At 41.1% G+C, this 20,890-nt stretch overlaps 1 protein-coding gene across 1 annotated transcript; it reads left to right on the forward strand.

The window, feature by feature from the left end:
- Positions 1-12,368: 12,368 nt before the first annotated feature.
- On the forward strand, positions 12,369-15,888 carry LOC109169448. Its single transcript, XM_019318332.1, has 4 exons — positions 12,369-14,428; positions 14,534-14,794; positions 14,935-15,022; positions 15,112-15,888. Exons 1-4 carry the CDS (start codon positions 12,369-12,371, stop codon positions 15,886-15,888), a joined length of 3,186 nt encoding a protein of 1,061 aa, XP_019173877.1.
- Positions 15,889-20,890: the final 5,002 nt, after the last annotated feature.

The following is a 20,890-nucleotide window of genomic DNA, read 5'->3' on the forward strand; positions in this document are numbered from 1 at the left end:
ATTCTTGATAATTATGGTGTTCTTGACGATTATATGAAGTTCTTGATGATTATGTGTTGTTCTTGATAATTGTGTGATGCTCTTGATGCTTATGTGTTATTCTTACCGAATCTTGCAATTAGAAGACGAATCGTATCCTTGTTGATATAAAAGTGATTAGAACCCTAGGTTGTATCGTATGATATTATTCTTGGATTATCGGGTGGGGAAATCGCATGCTTGGGTGTTGATTATGTTTAGAAAAGCATGATAGGCTATGTGCCGTTCGTTTCTCGTATTTGATCCGTTAATTGTCTACGTGTTGTCGTTAATTGCGTTGTAAAGTGTCTAAGCATGGTTTCGGGTTCCACAATGGTTCCCGGGGCGAAATTGTGTGATAAGAGTCAGTGGGGGGTAGGTGGGGGGTAGGGGACCCGCCACCTACCCACGGCCGTGAAACACCGCCCGGCAGCGGGTAGCCGGCGGGCGGGCAGCTGCCCGCCGGCGACCCGCTGCCCGGAACAGTACACTCCGGCGGGTGGCCCCCACCCACCGGCTACCCGCTGGAAATTATCCCACCTTGGGATCCCCCCCGTTTGATGTTCCCCCGTTCCCCGTGGTGTCCCAACGGACTCCGTTTATCGTGCCTATGTCTAGTCTGATATTTCGGGTACCGTTCGTAGGTTTAGGAGTCTATTATATTGCATGCTAGTTGAATTGGTACCCCGTTGACCTAGGTGGTAGAAGTATGAATCCCTTAGGACTATTCTTAGTATGTGATGGATCACGCATAGGTTTTGTTATACGTTCTCTCCCCCTTCCTAATGCGTAATGTGGGTTGCATGTGCTTGCTACGTGTTATGTGTGTGTTACCCCAATTCGGTTGCGATCGGATTGGCTACCCTGAGCTGCGGTTCAGAAGCTGGCTGCGGTCAGATTGATACTCTTGGGCTGCGGTCCACCGTTTGGTTGCGATCAAACGTTTCTATACGAGCTGCGGTTCGTCCTTTTTCCTGGCTGCGGTCAGATGACATTCTCTTGGGCTGCGGTCCACTGTTTGGTTGCGATCAAACACTATGATGAGCTGCGGTTCATCGGTCGGTTGCGATCGACCCCTCCGTGTTGCGATACGGGGCAGGGTGCTGCGGGGCCGTGTCAGAGCTATATGCGCTGACCCTCATGTATGGGCATGCGATTGGTCCTGTGGCGCCAACAAAGTGTGTTATGTGTTGTGACAGGGACGAGTTGTGATTACGAGTATCTTGGGGAATGTGACTATGGGATTTATGTTGGGGATTGTTCATATTGGATTATGATCATTGTTATGCTTGTCTTATCTGCCTTATCTGTTGTGAACTGCATATGCTCGTTATAACTGTTGCTTGTGTCTGGCCTTATCTGTCGAGTCATTCCCGGTTTTAAAAGCTAGAGTTCGTAGGACATATCTTCATGCTCAAGATGGTTTTCGTATACCTATATATATCTCTATATGTATTGTATTTCAACGCGTTGAAGTGGGTTACCAGCATCTCTCGCTAAACAGATATATTTGGCTTTCAGGCACAGAGGACTAGAGCACTGGAGCGCGCTAGAACTGGAGCGTAGAGGTAGATTAGTTTCCCTTTCGGCCTGCGTGCCATATTATGCATTGGGTTTCAATGGATATTAGTTAGACAGCCTGTGCACCTGGGTTCTCTAGCCCAGGTGTGGCATAGCACCCCGTACACTTATGATATACTTTGGGATGTAATGAGATATTACCTTTATTATATGAGCTTAAAATTTCTTGAAAATCTGGGGTGTTACAGTTGGTATCAGAGCCTAAGTTTGACCCTAGGAAAAGACTCTTAAGACCGGACTTTAGGACATTAGGCTTGAACTCTAGGTACCTAGGAACATAGGACTCAGGAATCTTAGGACGCACGGTGAGATTGTGAAACCTACACATAACTTCTCTACACTTACCCTCCCTCATTCTAAAACCCTTCCCCACTTATCACTTCATAAGAAGTACGCCAGACCCTAATTTAACGTTCTTATAAACACTGACCAGAAAGAGGATAAGATGGCACCAAACAGAAGGCAATCAAGAACTCCAGAGCCCGCCACAGACGACCCCTTAACCCAAACCCTACGACAGTTGACACAAGTCGCACAGGCACTAAGTGACGCGGCCATCCGCAACAACAGGCCCCCACCACCCCCATCAAGCGCAAACTCAGACGTCGCCCGACAAGTTTCAAATCACCGGCCACCCACGTTTTCGGGAGAAGAGGATCCCGCGGTCCTAGAAGAATGGATCCGAACCCTTGACAAGATTTTTGGGGTAGTAGAATGCCCGGAGGAACGCCGCGTAGAGATAGCCTCGTTCTACTTCGGGCACGAGGCCGATCTCTGGTGGATCCACGAGGGACCCACTTATCAACAAGAACCGGGGTTCAATTGGGAGAATCTCAAGACACGACTACGAGAGAGATTCTATCCAACCCACGTAAAAGAATCCATGTACGAAGAGTTCCTTCATCTAAAACAAGGAACGGCCACCGTCGTAGAATACCATAAACGATTCCTCGAGCTGGCACGCTTCGCGCCAGAACTGGTCCCCACCGAGGTAACCAAGATAGAAAGATTCGTGTCGGGCCTCAACTTCGAAGCTCGAAAGGCGCTAGTGGTAAGCAGACCTCGGACCCTCAACGAGGCTTACTCCAGTGCCGCGAACCTTTATCGAATCCAACTACTCCAACGCGGAGTTCAGGAACAAATACGAAGAAGAAGCACCGGAAGTGGGGCACCGCCAGTAAAGAGAACGAGAAACGACACCGGCACAAGGTCGAACAACCCGACCAACCAAAGACCGCCCCTGGGAGACAACGAAGCTAATCCAAGAAGCTTCCCTTGCCCAAGATGCAACAAAAGCCACAGGGGCAAGGATTGCGCGGGCAACCCCTGGCGATGCTTCAACTGCGGAGAGGAGGGGCACGAGGCCTTCCAGTGCACTCGACCCCAAAGACCGCGCCCCGCCACCGTGGGCCAACACGGGGGAACCGGTCATCAAGGAAGTTACGGCGCTCCCGGAAAGGTATTCGTTATGAGCCACACTCAAGCCAACCTCGGAAACGAAGAGGACCTAGAAGGGGGAAACCCAATCCCGGAGGACGAGAACCATACGGATCCCACAGAAGAAAATCCGGAAAACGAGTTCTGTCTAGGATAAACCATCACACCCCTTGTAACCACCCCCGTGTCGTAAAGACCACTTATTTAGCTTAGCTATTTCGAAAGTATTATGAATACAGGTTTTCTTTTTGATCAAATTCCAATTTCCACTACAAAGGTAAAACACAAGTTAAACTATCAACCCAACATTCCCTCCACTAAAGGACGAAACAAGGAAAAAGACAAAAACCACACCACCAAGAAGTGCTTAATGTTACCATTAAGAATGGAACATTGGACCTCCCCTCTACAAGTTAAAGCCTCAACCACTAAGCCATGAGTATTTCTTGAAACCTCAAGGGAATACTCCCTTGTTAAACCCCCCAAGTCCCTAAAACCCACAAAATCCCCAAATCAAAAACCCTTCTTCTTCCTCTTCTTCCTCCCCACTCCCTCTCCTCCTCCCTCTCACACACCCCGCTACCCCACCATAGCAACCACCCACAATCACCTCACGCCACCGCCAATCGGACGGCGCCACCGCCCGGCCACTCCCCGCCTACCTCGCCCCGCCTCGCCGCCGTCCAAACCGAGCCACCGGAGACCACCCGCTATCCACCCAAACGCCACCCAGCTGCAACCCGCTGCCCAAACGCCACCCCCACGCCGTCGCACCAACTCGGAACCGCCTAGCCGCCACCACCTCGCAACGCCACACCGTCGGAGACCCCCACCAGAAAAATCGTGCCAGAGCCCCACCGCCATCTCGCCGGAAAACACGCCGGAGGCCCACCGGAAAACCGCCGCCGCCTCACCGGAAAAGAAAATCGCCGGAAAATGTCACCGTCAACCGAAGCACCACGATGCCAAAGAAACCCCTCGGAACCCGCACCCCGGAGTGGAGCAACGCCGATTACACCGTGATCGGAGGTAAAGCACTTGAACCCGACCAATTCTCTCCGGAATTGGTTGATATGCTCAAACATCAAGGGCTTTTAGATACGTATCTCACCATCAAAGGGATACGTACCCCGAATTGGTGAAGGAGTTCTATCAACACCTTGTAGCCACCAAACGGGGTGACAAGGTAGAAATCACCGCCAAAGTCCGTGGCAAGGAAATTGTGCTTTCCGAAGGCCGTTTGGCCAAGCTCTTGAAATTGACCACCACGGGTGTGTCTAACTATGACCGAAAGGGGTGGATTGATACCCAAAATACGGGATACGAGGACTACCTCGGGTACCTACTTGGGAAGGAGGACGGGTTCACCTCGGCCACACGGCCAAACCGGAAGTGGCTATCAGCAGAACAAAAGATATTGGTTATGATTGTAACCGATAGCCTCTTGCCCACCAATAATAAAAGCAAGGACGTAGGGAGCCTAGAGTGCACCTTTGCTTATCTCTTGAAGCATAAGATCAAGTTCAACCTGCCGGCACTCATGCTAAAGCACATGGAATTCTGCAAGACAAACAACCGGCTTAGTCTACCCTACGGGATGATCCTAAGTTGGATCATGGAAAAGAAAGGGGTGGACCTAAGCCACACCGAGGTCAAAACCGCCAATGGTATGGTTTTCAATGCTCAAAACCTTCACCGCAACGACATCTACTTCACCGAAGGGGGACATTACCTCACCCTCGAAGAAATTTGCCAAAAACCCGAGGAAGAGCGGAGAGAATTAGTTGACCGGTTGGGCATCTCCAACAAGAAGCTCAAGAGAGCCATGGAAGATTGTGGGGGCTCAGAGGGAAATGAGGAACAGGAGGAGGATGATGGGCCTAACCCGTCAGTGCACCCAAAGTCGGGAGGGGGCCCGAGGGGACAGGACGAGGGTTCGGTCAATGAGCGCATTCTCGCACTACTCAACCGACAGAACCAAATCATGGAAGAAGGGTTCTCATCCTTGATTCGCACCACACGCGCACTTGATCAAAGGGTGGCAGCAATCGAGGTCGCCTTGGGCGCTCGTGGGGCGTCCAGTTCCAGCACAGGAAACCGAGGTACACCCGGAACTTCTCTATCACAACACCATCAAAAGTTCAACCTACCCCAAGCCAAGACAAACGTAAGGCCGCAACCCTAATCAGGAGGCCGAGCTACGAGGTGTCTGGGGGTGAAAGGATGAACTTTAACACCGGGCTTCAGGGACGAAGCCCCTTGTAAGGGGGGGGAGAGTGTAACACCCCGTGTTACGACCCCCAAAACCATTTAACTAATTAATCAACAGCCCAAGAGAAAGAATAAATTATAATGATTAATTAGGGAAAAAGGCCCACCATGGTCCATGGGCCCTCATATATAAACCCAACCCCTAAGCCCAATCCTTAGTTCCAAAAGGAATAGAATTAGCAAACCTATAATATTAGTTCCTAATTAGGACTCCTAAATATATAAATAGGGGACTTAAGAGGCACCTAGAACTCCCCACAAGAATAACGCCCCACCACCCCGAAAGAGCTCCAAGAATCCCCGTAGGAGAAATCAAGAAAGCAAGAAAGCTTAAAGAAAGACCCTTCATAGCCAAGGAATTAATTAAGGCTAAGAGGTAACCCATGTCTCAACAAAACCTATTTTCATAGTTATGATTCCCCCTTAGGGTTTCCCCATATTATTGTGTATTAATGACTTGTGATGATTATTATTGATGATTGATGTGATGATCCCATGGGGGATCTTGATAATCTTGATATTGGGAGATTCTTGATAATTATGGTGTTCTTGACGATTATATGAAGTTCTTGATGATTATGTGTTGTTCTTGATAATTGTGTGATGCTCTTGATGCTTATGTGTTATTCTTACCGAATCTTGCAATTAGAAGACGAATCGTATCCTTGTTGATATAAAAGTGATTAGAACCCTAGGTTGTATCGTATGATATTATTCTTGGATTATCGGGTGGGGAAATCGCATGCTTGGGTGTTGATTATGTTTAGAAAAGCATGATAGGTTATGTGCCGTTCGTTTCTCGTATTTGATCCGTTAATTGTCTACGTGTTGTCGTTAATTGCGTTGTAAAGTGTCTAAGCATGGTTTCGGGTTCCACAATGGTTCCCGGGGCGAAATTGTGTGATAAGAGTCAGTGGGGGGTAGGTGGGGGGTAGGGGACCCGCCACCTACCCACGGCCGTGAAACACCGCCCGGCAGCGGGTAGCCGGCGGGCGGGCAGCTGCCCGCCGGCGACCCGCTGCCCGGAACAGTACACTCCGGCGGGTGGCCCCCACCCACCGGCTACCCGCTGGAAATTATCCCACCTTGGGATCCCGGCTTCCCCGTTTGATGTTCCCCCGTTCCCCGTGGTGTCCCAACGGACTCCGTTTATCGTGCCTATGTCTAGTCTGATATTTCGGGTACCGTTCGTAGGTTTAGGAGTCTATTATATTGCATGCTAGTTGAATTGGTACCCCGTTGACCTAGGTGGTAGAAGTATGAATCCCTTAGGACTATTCTTAGTATGTGATGGATCACGCATAGGTTTTGTTATACGTTCTCTCCCCCTTCCTAATGTGTAATGTGGGTTGCATGTGCTTGCTACGTGTTATGTGTGTGTTACCCCAATTCGGTTGCGATCGGATTGGCTACCCTGAGCTGCGGTTCAGAAGCTGGCTGCGGTCAGATTGATACTCTTGCGCTGCGGTCCACCGTTTGGTTGCGATCAAACGTTTCTATACGAGCTGCGGTTCGTCCTTTTTCCTGGCTGCGGTCAGATGACATTCTCTTGGGCTGCGGTCCACTGTTTGGTTGCGATCAAACACTATGATGAGCTGCGGTTCATCGGTCGGTTGCGATCGACCCCTCCGTGTTGCGATACGGGGCAGGGTGCTGCGGGGCCGTGTCAGAGCTATATGCGCTGACCCTCATGTATGGGCATGCGATTGGTCCTGTGGCGCCAACAAAGTGTGTTATGTGTTGTGACAGGGACGAGTTGTGATTACGAGTATCTTGGGGAATGTGACTATGGGATTTATGTTGGGGATTGTTCATATTGGATTATGATCATTGTTATACTTGTCTTATCTGCCTTATCTGTTGTGAACTGCATATGCTCGTTATAACTGTTGCTTGTGTCTGGCCTTATCTGTCGAGTCATTCCCGATTTTAAAAGCTAGAGTTCGTAGGACATATCTTCATGCTCAAGATGGTTTTCGTATACCTATATATATCTCTATATGTATTGTATTTCAACGCGTTGAAGTGGGTTACCAGCATCTCTCGCTGAACAGATATATTTGGCTTTCAGGCACAGAGGACTAGAGCACTGGAGCGCGCTAGAACTGGAGCGTAGAGGTAGATTAGTTTCCCTTTCGGCCTGCGTGCCATATTATGCATTGTGTTTCAATGGATATTAGTTAGATAGCCTGTGCACCTGGGTTCTCTAGCCCAGGTGTTGCATAGCACCCCGTACACTTATGATATACTTTGGGATGTAATGAGATATTACCTTTATTATATGAGCTTAAAATGTCTTGAAAATCTGGGGTGTTACACCTCAAGGGAACACTCCCTCCTTGAACCCCTCCAAATCCCTAAAACCCACAAAAACCCCCAAATCAAAAACCCTTCTTCTCCCTCACACCCTCCCTCACCCACTCTCTCTCTCTCCTCACCTCCATCAAGCCACCATCACCCCACCTCCACGGACCTGCCACCGCACCACCATCCATCGCCCATACTCGCCGCTCCGCTCCCCGCCGACGAGCCGCCACCACAGCCGGCCGACGACCTCGCCCACACGCCACCGCCACGAGCCCGGTCGCCGACCGTCGACCTCCCACTGCCGCGAGCCACCCGGACGCCACCCGACCTCCTCCCGCTGCCAACTGCTCCGCCCAAGGCATCGCACCTCACCATCTACCCCGAGCCACGCCGCCGGAGAAACCGCGTCGCCGAAAATTTTTGCCGGAGCCTCGCTGGAAAAACGCCGCCGGAAAAAAAAAATACCACTTTGAAAATTCTCAACAATTCCGAAAAAGCCTGTTGGCATCCGAACCCCGAAATGGAATGACGCCGATTACATGGTAATCGGAGGTAAAGCCCTCGAACCCGACCAATTCTCTCCGGAGTTGGTCGATATGCTTAAGTTTCAAGGACTCTTGGATACGTATCTCACCATCAAAGGGGATACATACCCCGAATTGGTGAAGGAGTTCTATCACCATTTAGTAGCCGTCAAGCGGGGTGATAAAGTGGAAATCACCGCTAAAGTCCGAGGCAAGGAGATAGTACTCTCCGAAGGCCGCTTGGACAAACTCCTAAAACTGACCACCACAGGTGTGTCATATTATGACCGGAAGGGGTGGATCGGTACCCAAGGCACGGGGTATATGGACTACCTCGGGTACCTACTAGGAAAGGAAGAAGGCTTCACCTCGGCCACCCGGCCTAACAGGAAATGGCTAACCGCTGAACAAAAGATACTAGTCATGATCGTAACTGAAAGCTTGTTGCCTACGAACAACAAAAACAAGGATGTGGGAAGCCTGGAGTGTACCTTTGCCAACTTCCTAAAACATAAAATCAAGTTCAATCTACCGGCCCTTATGTTGAAACACATGGAGGAAAAATTTTGCAAGACTAGCAACCGGCTTAGTCTACCTTACGGGATGATCCTAAGTTGGATCATGGAGAAAAAGGGAGTGGACCTGAGCCACACAGAGATCAAACCCGTAAGCGGCATGGTTTTCAATGCCCAGAACCTCCGCCGCAATGACATCTACTACACCGAAGGGGGACAATACATCACCCTCGAGGGGGTTTGCCTTAAACCCGAAGAGGAACGAAGGGAATTAGTTGATCAACTGAATATCTCCAACAAAAAGCTAAAACGGGCAATGCAAGAATGTGGGGGACTGGAAGGAAATGAGGAACAAGAGGAGGATAGCGAACCTAACCCACCGGCGCCCGCACAAGAAAGGGGAAACCCAGGGGGCCGAAATGAAGAATCCATCAACGAGAGCATCCTCGAGCAGCTCACCCGGCAAAACCAAATCATGGACGAAGGGTTCTCGTCGCTAATCCATGCGACGCGTACACTAGACCAGAGGGTGGCAACAATCGAGACCATATTGGGCACTCGCGGGGCATCCAGCTCAGGAGCAGGAAACGAAGGTAGACCCAAACTTTCCAATCACCACCTCACCAGAAATCCAATCTACCCCAGCAAAGACAACACATGGAGCCACATTTCCTAATCAGGAGGCCAAAATACGTGACGTCCAGGGGTGAAAGAATGGATCCACGCACCGACTTCGGGGACGAAGCCTCTTGTAAGGGGGGGGGAGTGTAACACCCCGTGTTACGACCCCTAAACAAAACTAATTAATTAATTACTTTCCCTGAAAAGGGAATTAAAATCCATTAATTAGCTAAAAAGGGGTCCACCATAGTCCATGGATCCTTATCCCTAAAACCAACCCCTTAGTCCTATAAGGAATAGAATTGGCAAGCCCAAACCATTTAGACCCTAATTAGAACTCTTAGATATATAAATAGGGGCATAGGAGGCACCTAGAACCCACACCACAATAACTTTCACCACACAAGAATTTCCAAGAATTCCCATAGGAGAAATCAAGAAAGAAGAAGTCTTAAAGAAAGACCCTTCATAGCCAAGGAATTTAATTAAGGCTAAAAGGTAACCCATGTCTCAACAAAACCTATTTTCTTTGCTATAATCTTCTCCTTTGGTTCCTCTATATGCTTGTGTCTTGATGAATTCCTTTATGATAATCGTGATATAATCTTGTTGATTGATGTGATGATTTTATGTGTGATCTTGATGATCTTGATGTTAAAAGAGGTTCTTGATATTTATGTGATGATTCTTGATAAATCTTGATGGTTCTTGATGATAAAGATAAGATATGATTTTACTGATTTGGATGGGATTAGAGCCCTAGGTTAGATTGAGAATTTGTATTGTGAAGTTCTTGATTTATATTTGGGTGGGAATTTGCATGTTCGGATGTTGTTTATGTTTAGAAGTCATGTTAGGATGTGTTCAATATGATTCTTGCTTTTGATCCATTAATTGCCACTACAATAAATCTGGCATTTAACGACGAAAGATTTAACGACGCTATAAAAAATGTCGTTAAACGTCACATTTTGTGACGATTATATTGTATATCATCACTATTTATACTTTTATGAATAATTAAGATTTCATTATTTTTACTGACGAAATTTTAATTTTTTCATCGGGAAAGGTATAGAATAGACGACGTTATATAATAAACGTCACCAAAGCTTTTATTTTACAAATGTGATGTGAAATAAAACGTCACTAAAAGTAAAACATTAATTTTACCGGGAAAAAATTTCATTTCGCGCCCTCCACTCCCTCCACTGTCTCCACTCAGCTCCCTCCACTCATAATAAGTAAATAAATAATAATATGTAAAAATTCTCTTTTATCCAGAGCCTCACATATTTTTCTACCCTCAGACAATCTTTCGCGATGAACTCTTCTCACAATCCCAGGAAAGCTCTCATCTCTTCACCATATTGAACTCAAAAGCTTCATAGTGTTGCAATACATCATCAAAAATCGTACACAGTGAAGAAGAAGAGGTTATATGCCTAGGTGACTATAAACCCTAACTTACAAATCTTCACCCATTTTTATCTGTTCTTGCTTTTCTATTCAACTAGTTTTGACCTTTTAATTTCTTACTTCTATTCTTGGTTCTAGTTTTAGTAAAATTTATTAATTTTGTTTTTGTTTTTTTTTTCTTTAGGTTTTAAATGAAAACTTGAGATAAGACCATCATGTATGTGATTAGTGGTTATCTAGTTGACTTTACCATTTGTATTCTCTCCCTGTCATACTCTGTAGGTGGTATAGAATATTTCTTTGTTTCCCTCTCTAAAAATGTGTGTGTGTGTGTGTGTGTGTGTGTGTATATATATATATATATATATATATATATATATATATATATATGGCCTATTAATTTATATTTTTGAAGTATCAATGTTAGATGATAGATCATATATTGAAATCCTCTGTATCATGTGTGTTAATGAAGAAGGAATCAGAAAAAACAAAAATTGAAGAAAGAAATCAGATGGAATCTGTAAATTTTATGTTCTCTCCTTGTGATACTCTGTAAGTGGTAAGTTTGGATTATGTGTGTTAATGAAGAATGAATTATAAAAAAAAAAAAAAAAAAAAAATTGAAGGAGATCAGATTCTAGAATTTGTAAATTTTAAGTTTTTTTTTTCATTTTTTATATATGTTTGTATTAAAGAAATTTATAATGTTGAACTAATCATATTTTCAATGATAAGTGATTTATTTATTTTTTATTTTTTTTTTGCAGTTACTAATTTCGATAAGCACATCAACTGCGCAATTGCAATACAGAGGTGATTTTTTTAAAATACTATTAGGCATGTGTTTGGTTTAAGAATGTTAGTTTCCAATGATGTTTCACTTATTTAAGAATTCGGCACTGTATGCGGATTTCTTTTTCATCCATATATATATTTTTTATTTTTGAAATACGAAGCTTTTTGTTATTATTTTGCATTGTTTGGATTCTCTGTTTCTTATTCATATGATTCTTCTAATTTGCATTTGAATGGTATATGTCTATGTCTGTAATTTTCTATTAAAGAAAATTAATTTTAATAGAAAGCAAAAATAAATATAGATTAAGACAAAAGACAAAGGAATAGAAAAAGATGAAGTAAATGCATTATGTTTTGTGGTCGACACTATAATGCAATGTTATGTTAGCCATGTGAGCATTTATTTTTTGAGAAAATGCTTTTATATTTTTAAAAATAAACTAAACCAACTCAAGCATTTATTCTGAACTGTAGTAGAGAGAGTCTATGTAAAAATTGAAACAGAAGACCGATGAATGGAAAAAGATGAAGTAAATGCATCATGTCAGTTTGTCTTCTACAGTATAATATAATGTTATGTTTGCCATTTGTCATTTATTTTTTGAGAAAATGCGTTAACGTATGTGATAATATAGTTGTGCATTATAACTTTAAATAATTTATGTTGTAAGTCATTATTTGTATTATATAATAGGTACAGTGTTTCTCTATGGATAAGGCATGGATGACACAAAATAAAAGGTCCAATGAATATATTGAAGGACTTAAGGAATTTATGATATTTGTGGTTAAGAACAATGGACATGATTGTGAGATAAGGTGTCCATGTAAAAAATGCTTAAACACATGTTTCTTAAATCAAAGTTCGGTATACATGCATTTGCGCCAAAATGGTATAGACACGGGTTACACACGTTGGATATTCCATGGAGAGCCACCAATTTTTCAAGAATCAGTTATAAATGATTTTCATATTGAGGATGATGATTTAAGTGAGGAACACATAGATGGAGTCCAAGAGTTCTTAAATGATTATGAAAATTTTGTGGACTTCAACTCTCATTCAAATCCCAATATAAAAAGTAGTTGTGAAGTTGATGGTTTTGAGAACATGTTGAGGGAAGCAAAACAAGAATTATATCCAGGTTGCACTAAATTCTCAAAATTGTCTTTAACGGTGAAGTTGCTTCATTTGAAAGTGTATAATAAATGGAGTAATAAATCGTTTGACATGTTGCTTGAATTACTAAGTGAATGCTTACCTGATGGAAATACACTTCCACGTTCTCACTATGAGTCTAAAGCTATGCTTCGTAGTTTGGGATTGGGATATATAAATATTCATGCATGCAAATATGATTGTGTGTTATTTTGGAAGGAATTAGAGAAGCATGAGTTTTGTCCTATTTGTGGTACTTCTAGATGGAAAGTTAAGGATGGTAAAGGAAAGAATCTTCCTCATAAAATATTGAGATACTTTCCACTAAAACCTAGGCTTCAAAGATTTTTTATGTCAAAAAAAACAGCAAAAGATATGAGATGGCATAAAGAAAGACGAATTGATGATGGTGAATATTTGCGTCATCCGGCCGATTCTAAGGCTTGGAAGGATTTTGATCAAGAGTTTCCATGGTTTGCTAATGATGCACAAAATGTTAGGCTTGGTTTAGCTTCGGATGGATTCAACCCATTTGGTAATATGGATAACTCTTATAGCATGTGGCCTGTTATATTAATCCCTTATAATTTACCGCCATGGATGTGTATGAAGGATCCATTCTTTATGCTAACATTACTTATACCTGGCCCTAAAGCACCTGGAAGAGATATTGATGTTTATTTGCAACCTTTAATTGAAGATCTCATAGAACTATGGGAAATAGGTGTGACAACATATGATGCTTGTTCTTTAACAAATTTTCAATTACATGCTTCTATCCTGTGGACTATAAATGATTTTCCAGCTTATGGCAACTTGTCTGGATGGTCTACTAAAGGATACATGGCTTGCCCAGTTTGCAATGATGACCCATGTTCTGTTAGATTAAGGAGTAAGTTGGGATATATAGGCCATCGTCGTTTCTTGCCCACTAATCACACATGGAGGCGAAGCAAGAAGTTTAATGGGAAAGTGGAGAGTCGAAGTGCCCCTTTGGAGTTATCAGGTGAGGATGTGTTAAGGCAACTACATGAAATAAGTGACAGTCCATTTGGTAAGCATCCAAACAAAAGAAAAAGGAAACGAAATCTTGAAGACCTTAACTGGTGTAAAAAAAGTATATTCTTCAAGCTGCCTTATTGGGAAAAATTGAAATTAAGGCACAATCTTGATGTTATGCATATTGAGAAAAACATATGTGATAATATCATTGGAACTTTGCTAAATATTGATGGAAAAAATAAGGACACTTTGAAAGCAAGACAAGATTTAGATGATATGAATAGTAGGAAGGAATTGCATTTGGTTAAGAAATCAAATGGATCATATGAAGTTCCACATCCATGTTATATGTTGACAAGAGAAGAGAGATTGAAATTTGCAGAATTTTTGAAGTCTATTAAGTTTCCAGATGGTTATGCTTCTAATATCTCTAGGTGTGTGAATGCTGATGGTAAACTTATGGGTTTAAAAAGCCATGACTGCCATGTTTTATTACAAAGAGTATTACCTGTTGGAGTGCGTGGAAGCTTAGAAAAAGAAGTTACCACTGTGTTATCTGAATTAGGGGATTTCTTTAGGAAGTTGTGTTGTAAGACCTTAAAGCTGGCAGATTTAGATGTCCTACGCAATGATATTGTTATCATACTTTGTAAGTTAGAGATGATTTATCCACCGGCTTTCTTCGATGTCATGGTACATCTAGCAATTCACCTTCCACAAGAAGCTGCCCTAGGTGGACCAGTACAATTTAGATGGATGTTTATGATTGAAAGGTGATATATATTTCATATAATAATTTTCATTAACTCTCTATTTACCTTACCAACACTTATACTATTGTAATATAATTTAAAAACATCATTATATTCTTGTTGTAGGTTCTTAGGCTCACTTAAACATTATGTGAGAAATAAAGCTCATCCAGAAGGATCAATTGCTGAGGGTTATGTTGCAAATGAATGCTTGACTTTTCTTTCTCTATACCTTAATGGAGTAGAGACTCGTTTCAACAAACCAGATAGAAATAATGATAGACAAGAAACACATGATGGGTTGTCAATATTTTCACATAAGGTTCTTCCGTTTGGTGCTTGGAAATATGAAAAATTAACCAAGGAAGAACTTAATAAGGTTGAATGGTTTGTATTGAGTAATTGTGATGAAGTTGAATCATATATTGAGTAAGTATATTTTTTGACATAAGATCATATAACTAAATTTAAAATTTAAAGCTAATTCATTTTAGTTAATATTTTCTTATTCTTTCCAACATTCGTAGTGAACACATTGGTTTACTTGAGAAGGGAAGTTTGACTAATGTCAATGACAGACATAAGAGGGAGTTCCCAAAGTGGTTTAGGGAGAAGGTTAGTGTTAGTGCAACATTAATATTATTAAACAATACCTAAAATATGCTTTATTCTTATTATTGATATTTTTGTAATTGAACTGTTAGGTATTCCAATTACATAATGCACATGCAACTAAAGCTATGGATGACTTATACTCACTAGCTTGTGGACCTCAACTGTGTGTTCGAAAATATGCATCTTGCATAGTGAATGGAGTTAGATTTCATACAAAAGATCGTGATAGTCGTCATAAAACTCAAAATTGTGGAATTTCTGTGCAAGGAAATCATGGGAATGAATTGATTGATTTTTATGGTGTGTTAAACGATGTAATTGAGTTGGAATACATTAAAGGATACCGCATTGTTCTTTTCAAATGTGATTGGTTTGATATTGGAAAAAGGTCATGCATTCAACATGATGGGATATATACTAGCATTAAAGTTTCAAGCTTTTGGTATAAAAATGATCTATATGTTTTAGCTTCTCAAGCAAAGCAAGTCTTCTACCTAAATGATCCAAAGTTTGGATTAAATTGGCGAGTTGTTCAACAATTTCAGCATAGACATATTTATGATGAAAATGAAGTTGATAGTATACCAGATGATAAAGATGACACACTTGATAATAATGATGTTTATCAAGACAATGAGATGGTATCTAGTAATGGCATAACTGTTGGACTATGTGATGACATTTCTACATCCTTGCATAGAGTAGATGTAGAATCACACATTGTGGAAGCTATTATTGTGCCATCCGAAAGAATTGAAGCTGAAGAAGATTTTGTAATATCAGATGATGAAGATGAATCTCCTATTGAGTATGATAGTAATGAGGAAGAAATGAATGATGATTCTGATGAAATTGAAGATTCATAAGTGAATTGTTTAATTGTTTTCTCAAAGTATGTTAATATATTAAAGAGTATGAATTGACATTAAAAAATAGCAAACCATTACTTAAGCTAATTACTTTTTTCTCCATCTTTTGCAGGTTATGAAATGGCACCTGGTCAATCAAAAAAACGCAGAAATTCGTCATCATCAGCTGTTGAAGTCACTAATAGGATTTCGCTCACAACTAACACTGAAGTGATGGGTTCTACAACTTCTCTTCCAAGATCTAACCCTGAAGTGAACAATACACAATCTGTAGATCAACTAAATCAAAGCATGCCATCCTCTTTATCACCAGATGCAACACCAAACCCAGGTTACAATTTGAAAATAAGAAATCCAATGATATCAATAGAAATATATTATATTTTCTAACACTGTTGTAATTATTATTATTATAATTATTATTATTATTTCACATTTGCTTTTTAGATGGTGGGTTATCCAAAAAGAAGCCATGTAGAGGACCGACAAGGGGATTTGGATTGGTTAAAAGGAATGAGGTTGCCGGAAAGAAGCTACAAGTTGTTGTTGATGTAGAGCATGGGCGTCCTTTAAATCGAATTGAATCAGCTAAGTTATCCAATGAACTCGGCCAAATAGTTAGAGATTACATGCCATGTCCAATAAAATATTCTAACTTCACTGAGGAAGAAAAGAATTGTGCTTGGGAACGACTTCTTGTAAGTATCTAACAATATTGAAAATTTGCAAACTTTAAAAGCATTGTTTTGCTAATATATAAATTGTTTGCAGTATTTAATTATGTACCCAACTTCTAAAGTTTACAATATTTTTCCTTGTTTTTGCAGATGAGGTTAGATATTGTAAACTTTCGAGAAGATTCTCGAGTCTTTGAATGTGTGGAGAACATTCTAAAAGTTCGCTATAGAAACTACAAGCATGCATTGCACAAAGAGTTCTTGAAATATAATTCTGCAACTGAGGCAAAGTTACATGTCCCTAAAGGTCTAACAACTGATAATTGGAATGAGCTATGTGATTATTGGTCTAAAGGAGATGTACAGGTTTTTTTCTTCCTCATATTATAGTTATATGGTTATACTTTTGGCTTGATAAAAATATTTATATGGTTTTGATGCTTAATATTATAGGTGAAATGCATGATAAACTCTTGGTGTCGCAGCCAACAAAAAATGCCTCATAATCAAGGATCGGCAGCATTTGTGCCGGTCTTTAATGAACTCGTATGTATTAAAATTTTATTTATGGTTCAGTTGAGATATATATTTAATTGATTATTGCTTATTTATTTACCATAGAGGCAAAAAGAGGAGGGATGTTTTACGCCTAATAGGATTGCTTTGTTTAAATTCACACGTTGTAAGAATGAGAAGTGGATTACAAATGATGCTGAGGAGAACTATGTAAGTGATTTTAGAAACATTAAGCAATACAAATCCTCAACTATTATTATGATCTATAATATTTTATAACATTTTTCATTTAAGTGAGTTTGTCAACTTTTCAGAAAAAAATGGTGGCCATGCTAGAGACTTCAGAGTTAGAAGGAAACCCCATGACCGTTGATCAGGTTTATGATGCCGTAATGGGCAAAAGATCAGGATATATTAAGGGAATGGAGAATGGACCGAAACCGGTGACATCTACATCTACTCGAGCAGATAATTCCCATCTTGAGGAGAAAATGAAAGTAACAATGGAAGAAAACACTCAACTAAAGAATGAAGTTCAAGAATTGAAGATGAAGTTTGAACGATATGAAAAGTATGAAGAGTTACTTGCTGCATTAGCTGCAGAGAGATCAACCCAAGAATGGTATCAATATATTATTAAAATTAGTATTATTAATTATTGAATTGAACTTCTAACTCTAATGCATCATACAAATTTTAGAATTGCAGATCTTGGTAACCATTTTTTGTGAATTACAAGGTAAGATACACAATTAAACTTAAGTTTATTTATTTATTTTTTAAGTATTCAGTCATATGATTTTTTTTTTAAACAGTCTTATGATAGTTGCAGTAAAACTTTTTATTTTTTAATTGCCTTTTGTAGGGTATAATTTTGGACATAGTTTGAACTTTGGGAGTCAAAAGTTATGAGCATGGACTGTGAGCCAGCTACAAACCAGTATTATTTAGTACTTTTAATTTGGTGTTGGAGCATCTTTTGTATCATTGCTGGAAGGAGTTGAAACATCTTTAGTACCCGACTTTTTGCTAAAGAAGCTATTATCCCGGTCACCAACTTTAACCAGAATTTAAATGATTCGGTAAGCAAATTTTGTTGGAGGTACTTATAATAATTTCTTAATTAACAATTTTTTGTCAATGTGAATAAAAACTAATAAATATGAACATGTTTTTGAAACATTAATTTATATGAGTCTTACATTAGAATTATCAATTGCAGGGCTCTTGGTGTGACTTCATGTTTTAAAACTTTGCTATAACAGACTGACACAACTTCCTATTATTTTGGGTAAGCTTTCTTACTTTGATAACTCAATATATTTCAGAAATTATTTTTACTTTTATATTATATTATATGGAGAATAACTCAATTATCAAAATTGTATGCAAGTTAGTGTGTAGGCTTATGAATTTTTTTATTTACATTTTATGGTATATATTTTGAACTTGTTCACAATAGTTGAATGATAGAAAAAGTATGTTTTTTCCCCTTAGGTATCATTAAAATTCAATATGTCATATTAACTTGTGTTTTTAATTATTGCTTAATGAAGTTATTAATGTCATGCATATTAACTTGTGTTTTTCTCTATCAAAAAAGGAACCAGGTAGCCTGATGCAGAACTTGGAAGTTTCATATTGCCGAGTCTAATTCAATGCTCTTTTTAATTTATATTGTATTGTAGTTATTAGCAAAATCTATTAGAATAATTACTTTAATTATATCCTTGTAATTCAGTACTATATTACAATATTTTAATGCTAGTCATATAAAATTTATTAATTATATACTATTGTATTTTTTTGATAGTTAGTGTTTATAATTGCACTACAAATAAAAATATTTATAATCACCAAACAACATAATATTTATTGATGCATTTTGAATTTCATCAGTAAATTCTTTTGGAATAATTCATAATATTTGTCACCAATAACATAATACATGACAAAGATTTCAATATATAAAATGCCAGCAAATGTATATTTTGTGACGCATTTAAGATTTTATCAACAAATTTTTCTTGACGATTTCTCAATTTTCGTCGCCAATCGTTATTATTGATGACAAGCATTACAAAATATAAAGCATCAGTAAAGCTCTAATTAACGACGCTTTTTAAATTTCGTCGTGTATACTTTTGCTGACGTTTTATTATATATTCGTCACAAATTTTCGCTTTTGCATGACATAATTTAGAGTATGTAAAAACGTCGGCAATTATAACATTTAACGACGAAATTTTTGTTTCGTCAGTAATACCTTTCCATACGCCGCAAGCGCGACGACCATGGTGACGTTTTTATTTCGTCACTAATAATTATTACTGACGTTTTTCTTTCATTTACCGACGTTTTTAAACGTCGGCAAATGCGTAATTTCTTGTAGTGTGCCTACGTGGTGTCGTTATTTGCGTTTAAAAGTATCTAAGCATGGTTTCATGTTCCACGGAGGATCCCGGGACGTTTATTGTGATAAGGAGTCAGTGGGGGGTAGGTGGGGGTAGGGGAACCCGCCACCTACCCGCTGCCCAAAGAGGTACCATCGGCAGCGGGCAGCCGGCGGGCAGGCGACTGCCTGCCGGGCACCCGCTGCCCGGAGAACTATCGCCGGCGGGCAGCCGGTGGGTGGCCCTCCACCCACCGGCTACCGGCTGGTTTGTTGCCCACTTCGGGTCTTTGGCTTCCCCGTTTGATATTCCCCAATCCCTGTGGTGTCCCAACGGACCCCGTTTGTCGTGCATGAGTCTAGTTTGATGTTTTGGGTACCATTCATAGGTTAGAAGAGTCTCAGGTAATACATGCTAGCTGAATCGGTAACCCGTTGGCCTAGGAGGAAGATGCATGAACTCCTTAGGACTATTCTTAGTATGTGAATAATCACACGTAAGTTTATTTATACGACTCCCCCTTCCCAATGTGCCAATACGTGCTACTATGTGTTATGTGATGCATGATTCCCCAATTTGGTTGCGATCAAATTGGGTGTTCCTGAGCTGCGGTTCAGAAGTTGGCCGTGGTCAAATTGGTTACTTATGAGCTGCGGTTCATTTTCCTGGCTGCGGTCAGTGATTCACTTCTTGGGCTGCGGTCCACATGGGCCTCGTGTGCTATGGTCCACCGACTGGACGCGCCAGGCGGTGTGTAGGGCCGTTAGCCCGAGGAAGGCTGTAGCCCACCGAATGAGTGATCAGGCGGTGTGTAGGGCTATGGTGGGCTGCGATCCACCGAGTGTATGTGCCAGCGGTGTGTAGGGTCGTAGTCTCCGAAGATCATCGCCCACCGAATGAGTCCCTCAGGCAGTGTGTAGGGCTTGATCTACTACGACCCACTGACTGAGTTCGTCAAGCGGTGTGTAGGGTCGCAGTCCCCCCTTGTAAAGAGGATCACAGTCCACCAACTGAGCGCGTCAGTGGTGTGTAGGGCTGCAATCCGTCGTCGAGTTCGTTGACGGTCTATACGGTTGGTTGCGATCAACCCCTTCATGTTGCGGTATGAGGTAGGGTGCTGCGGGCCGTGTTAGTACTATATGTACTAACCCTCATGTTGGAGAGCTTGTTGTGGTGTAAGAGAAGTCTTTTGGTCTTCAAGAGGTAACCCATGCTCTACAAAACCTATTTTGCTTACCTATATGTGATTTCTTGGATTCTACTTGTGTTTTGGTATGAAATGTGAGAGTTTATGCATTTATCTTGTGATATTGCATATCTAGAGCTTGTGTTTAGGATTCCTTTGTGCCATTGCTTGGCATGTTCCTTGGTTCAAGTCATTTTGTTGTGTTTGGTGAGATTTGGCATGTTTTG

This window comes from Ipomoea nil, unplaced genomic scaffold (assembly GCF_001879475.1).
Source record: "Ipomoea nil cultivar Tokyo-kokei standard unplaced genomic scaffold, Asagao_1.1 scaffold3314, whole genome shotgun sequence".
Lineage (NCBI taxonomy): Eukaryota > Viridiplantae > Streptophyta > Magnoliopsida > Solanales > Convolvulaceae > Ipomoea > Ipomoea nil.

Excerpts from the sequence above, each read along its gene's own strand:
- LOC109169448 (XM_019318332.1), top strand. The coding sequence starts at position 12,369 with ATGCATTTGCGCCAAAATGGTATAGACACGGGTTACACACGTTGGATA. Across the intron at positions 14,795-14,934 it reads GAACTTAATAAGGTTGAATG|TGAACACATTGGTTTACTTG; the intron begins GTTTGTATTGAG and ends CAACATTCGTAG. Across the intron at positions 15,023-15,111 it reads CAAAGTGGTTTAGGGAGAAG|GTATTCCAATTACATAATGC; the intron begins GTTAGTGTTAGT and ends TTGAACTGTTAG.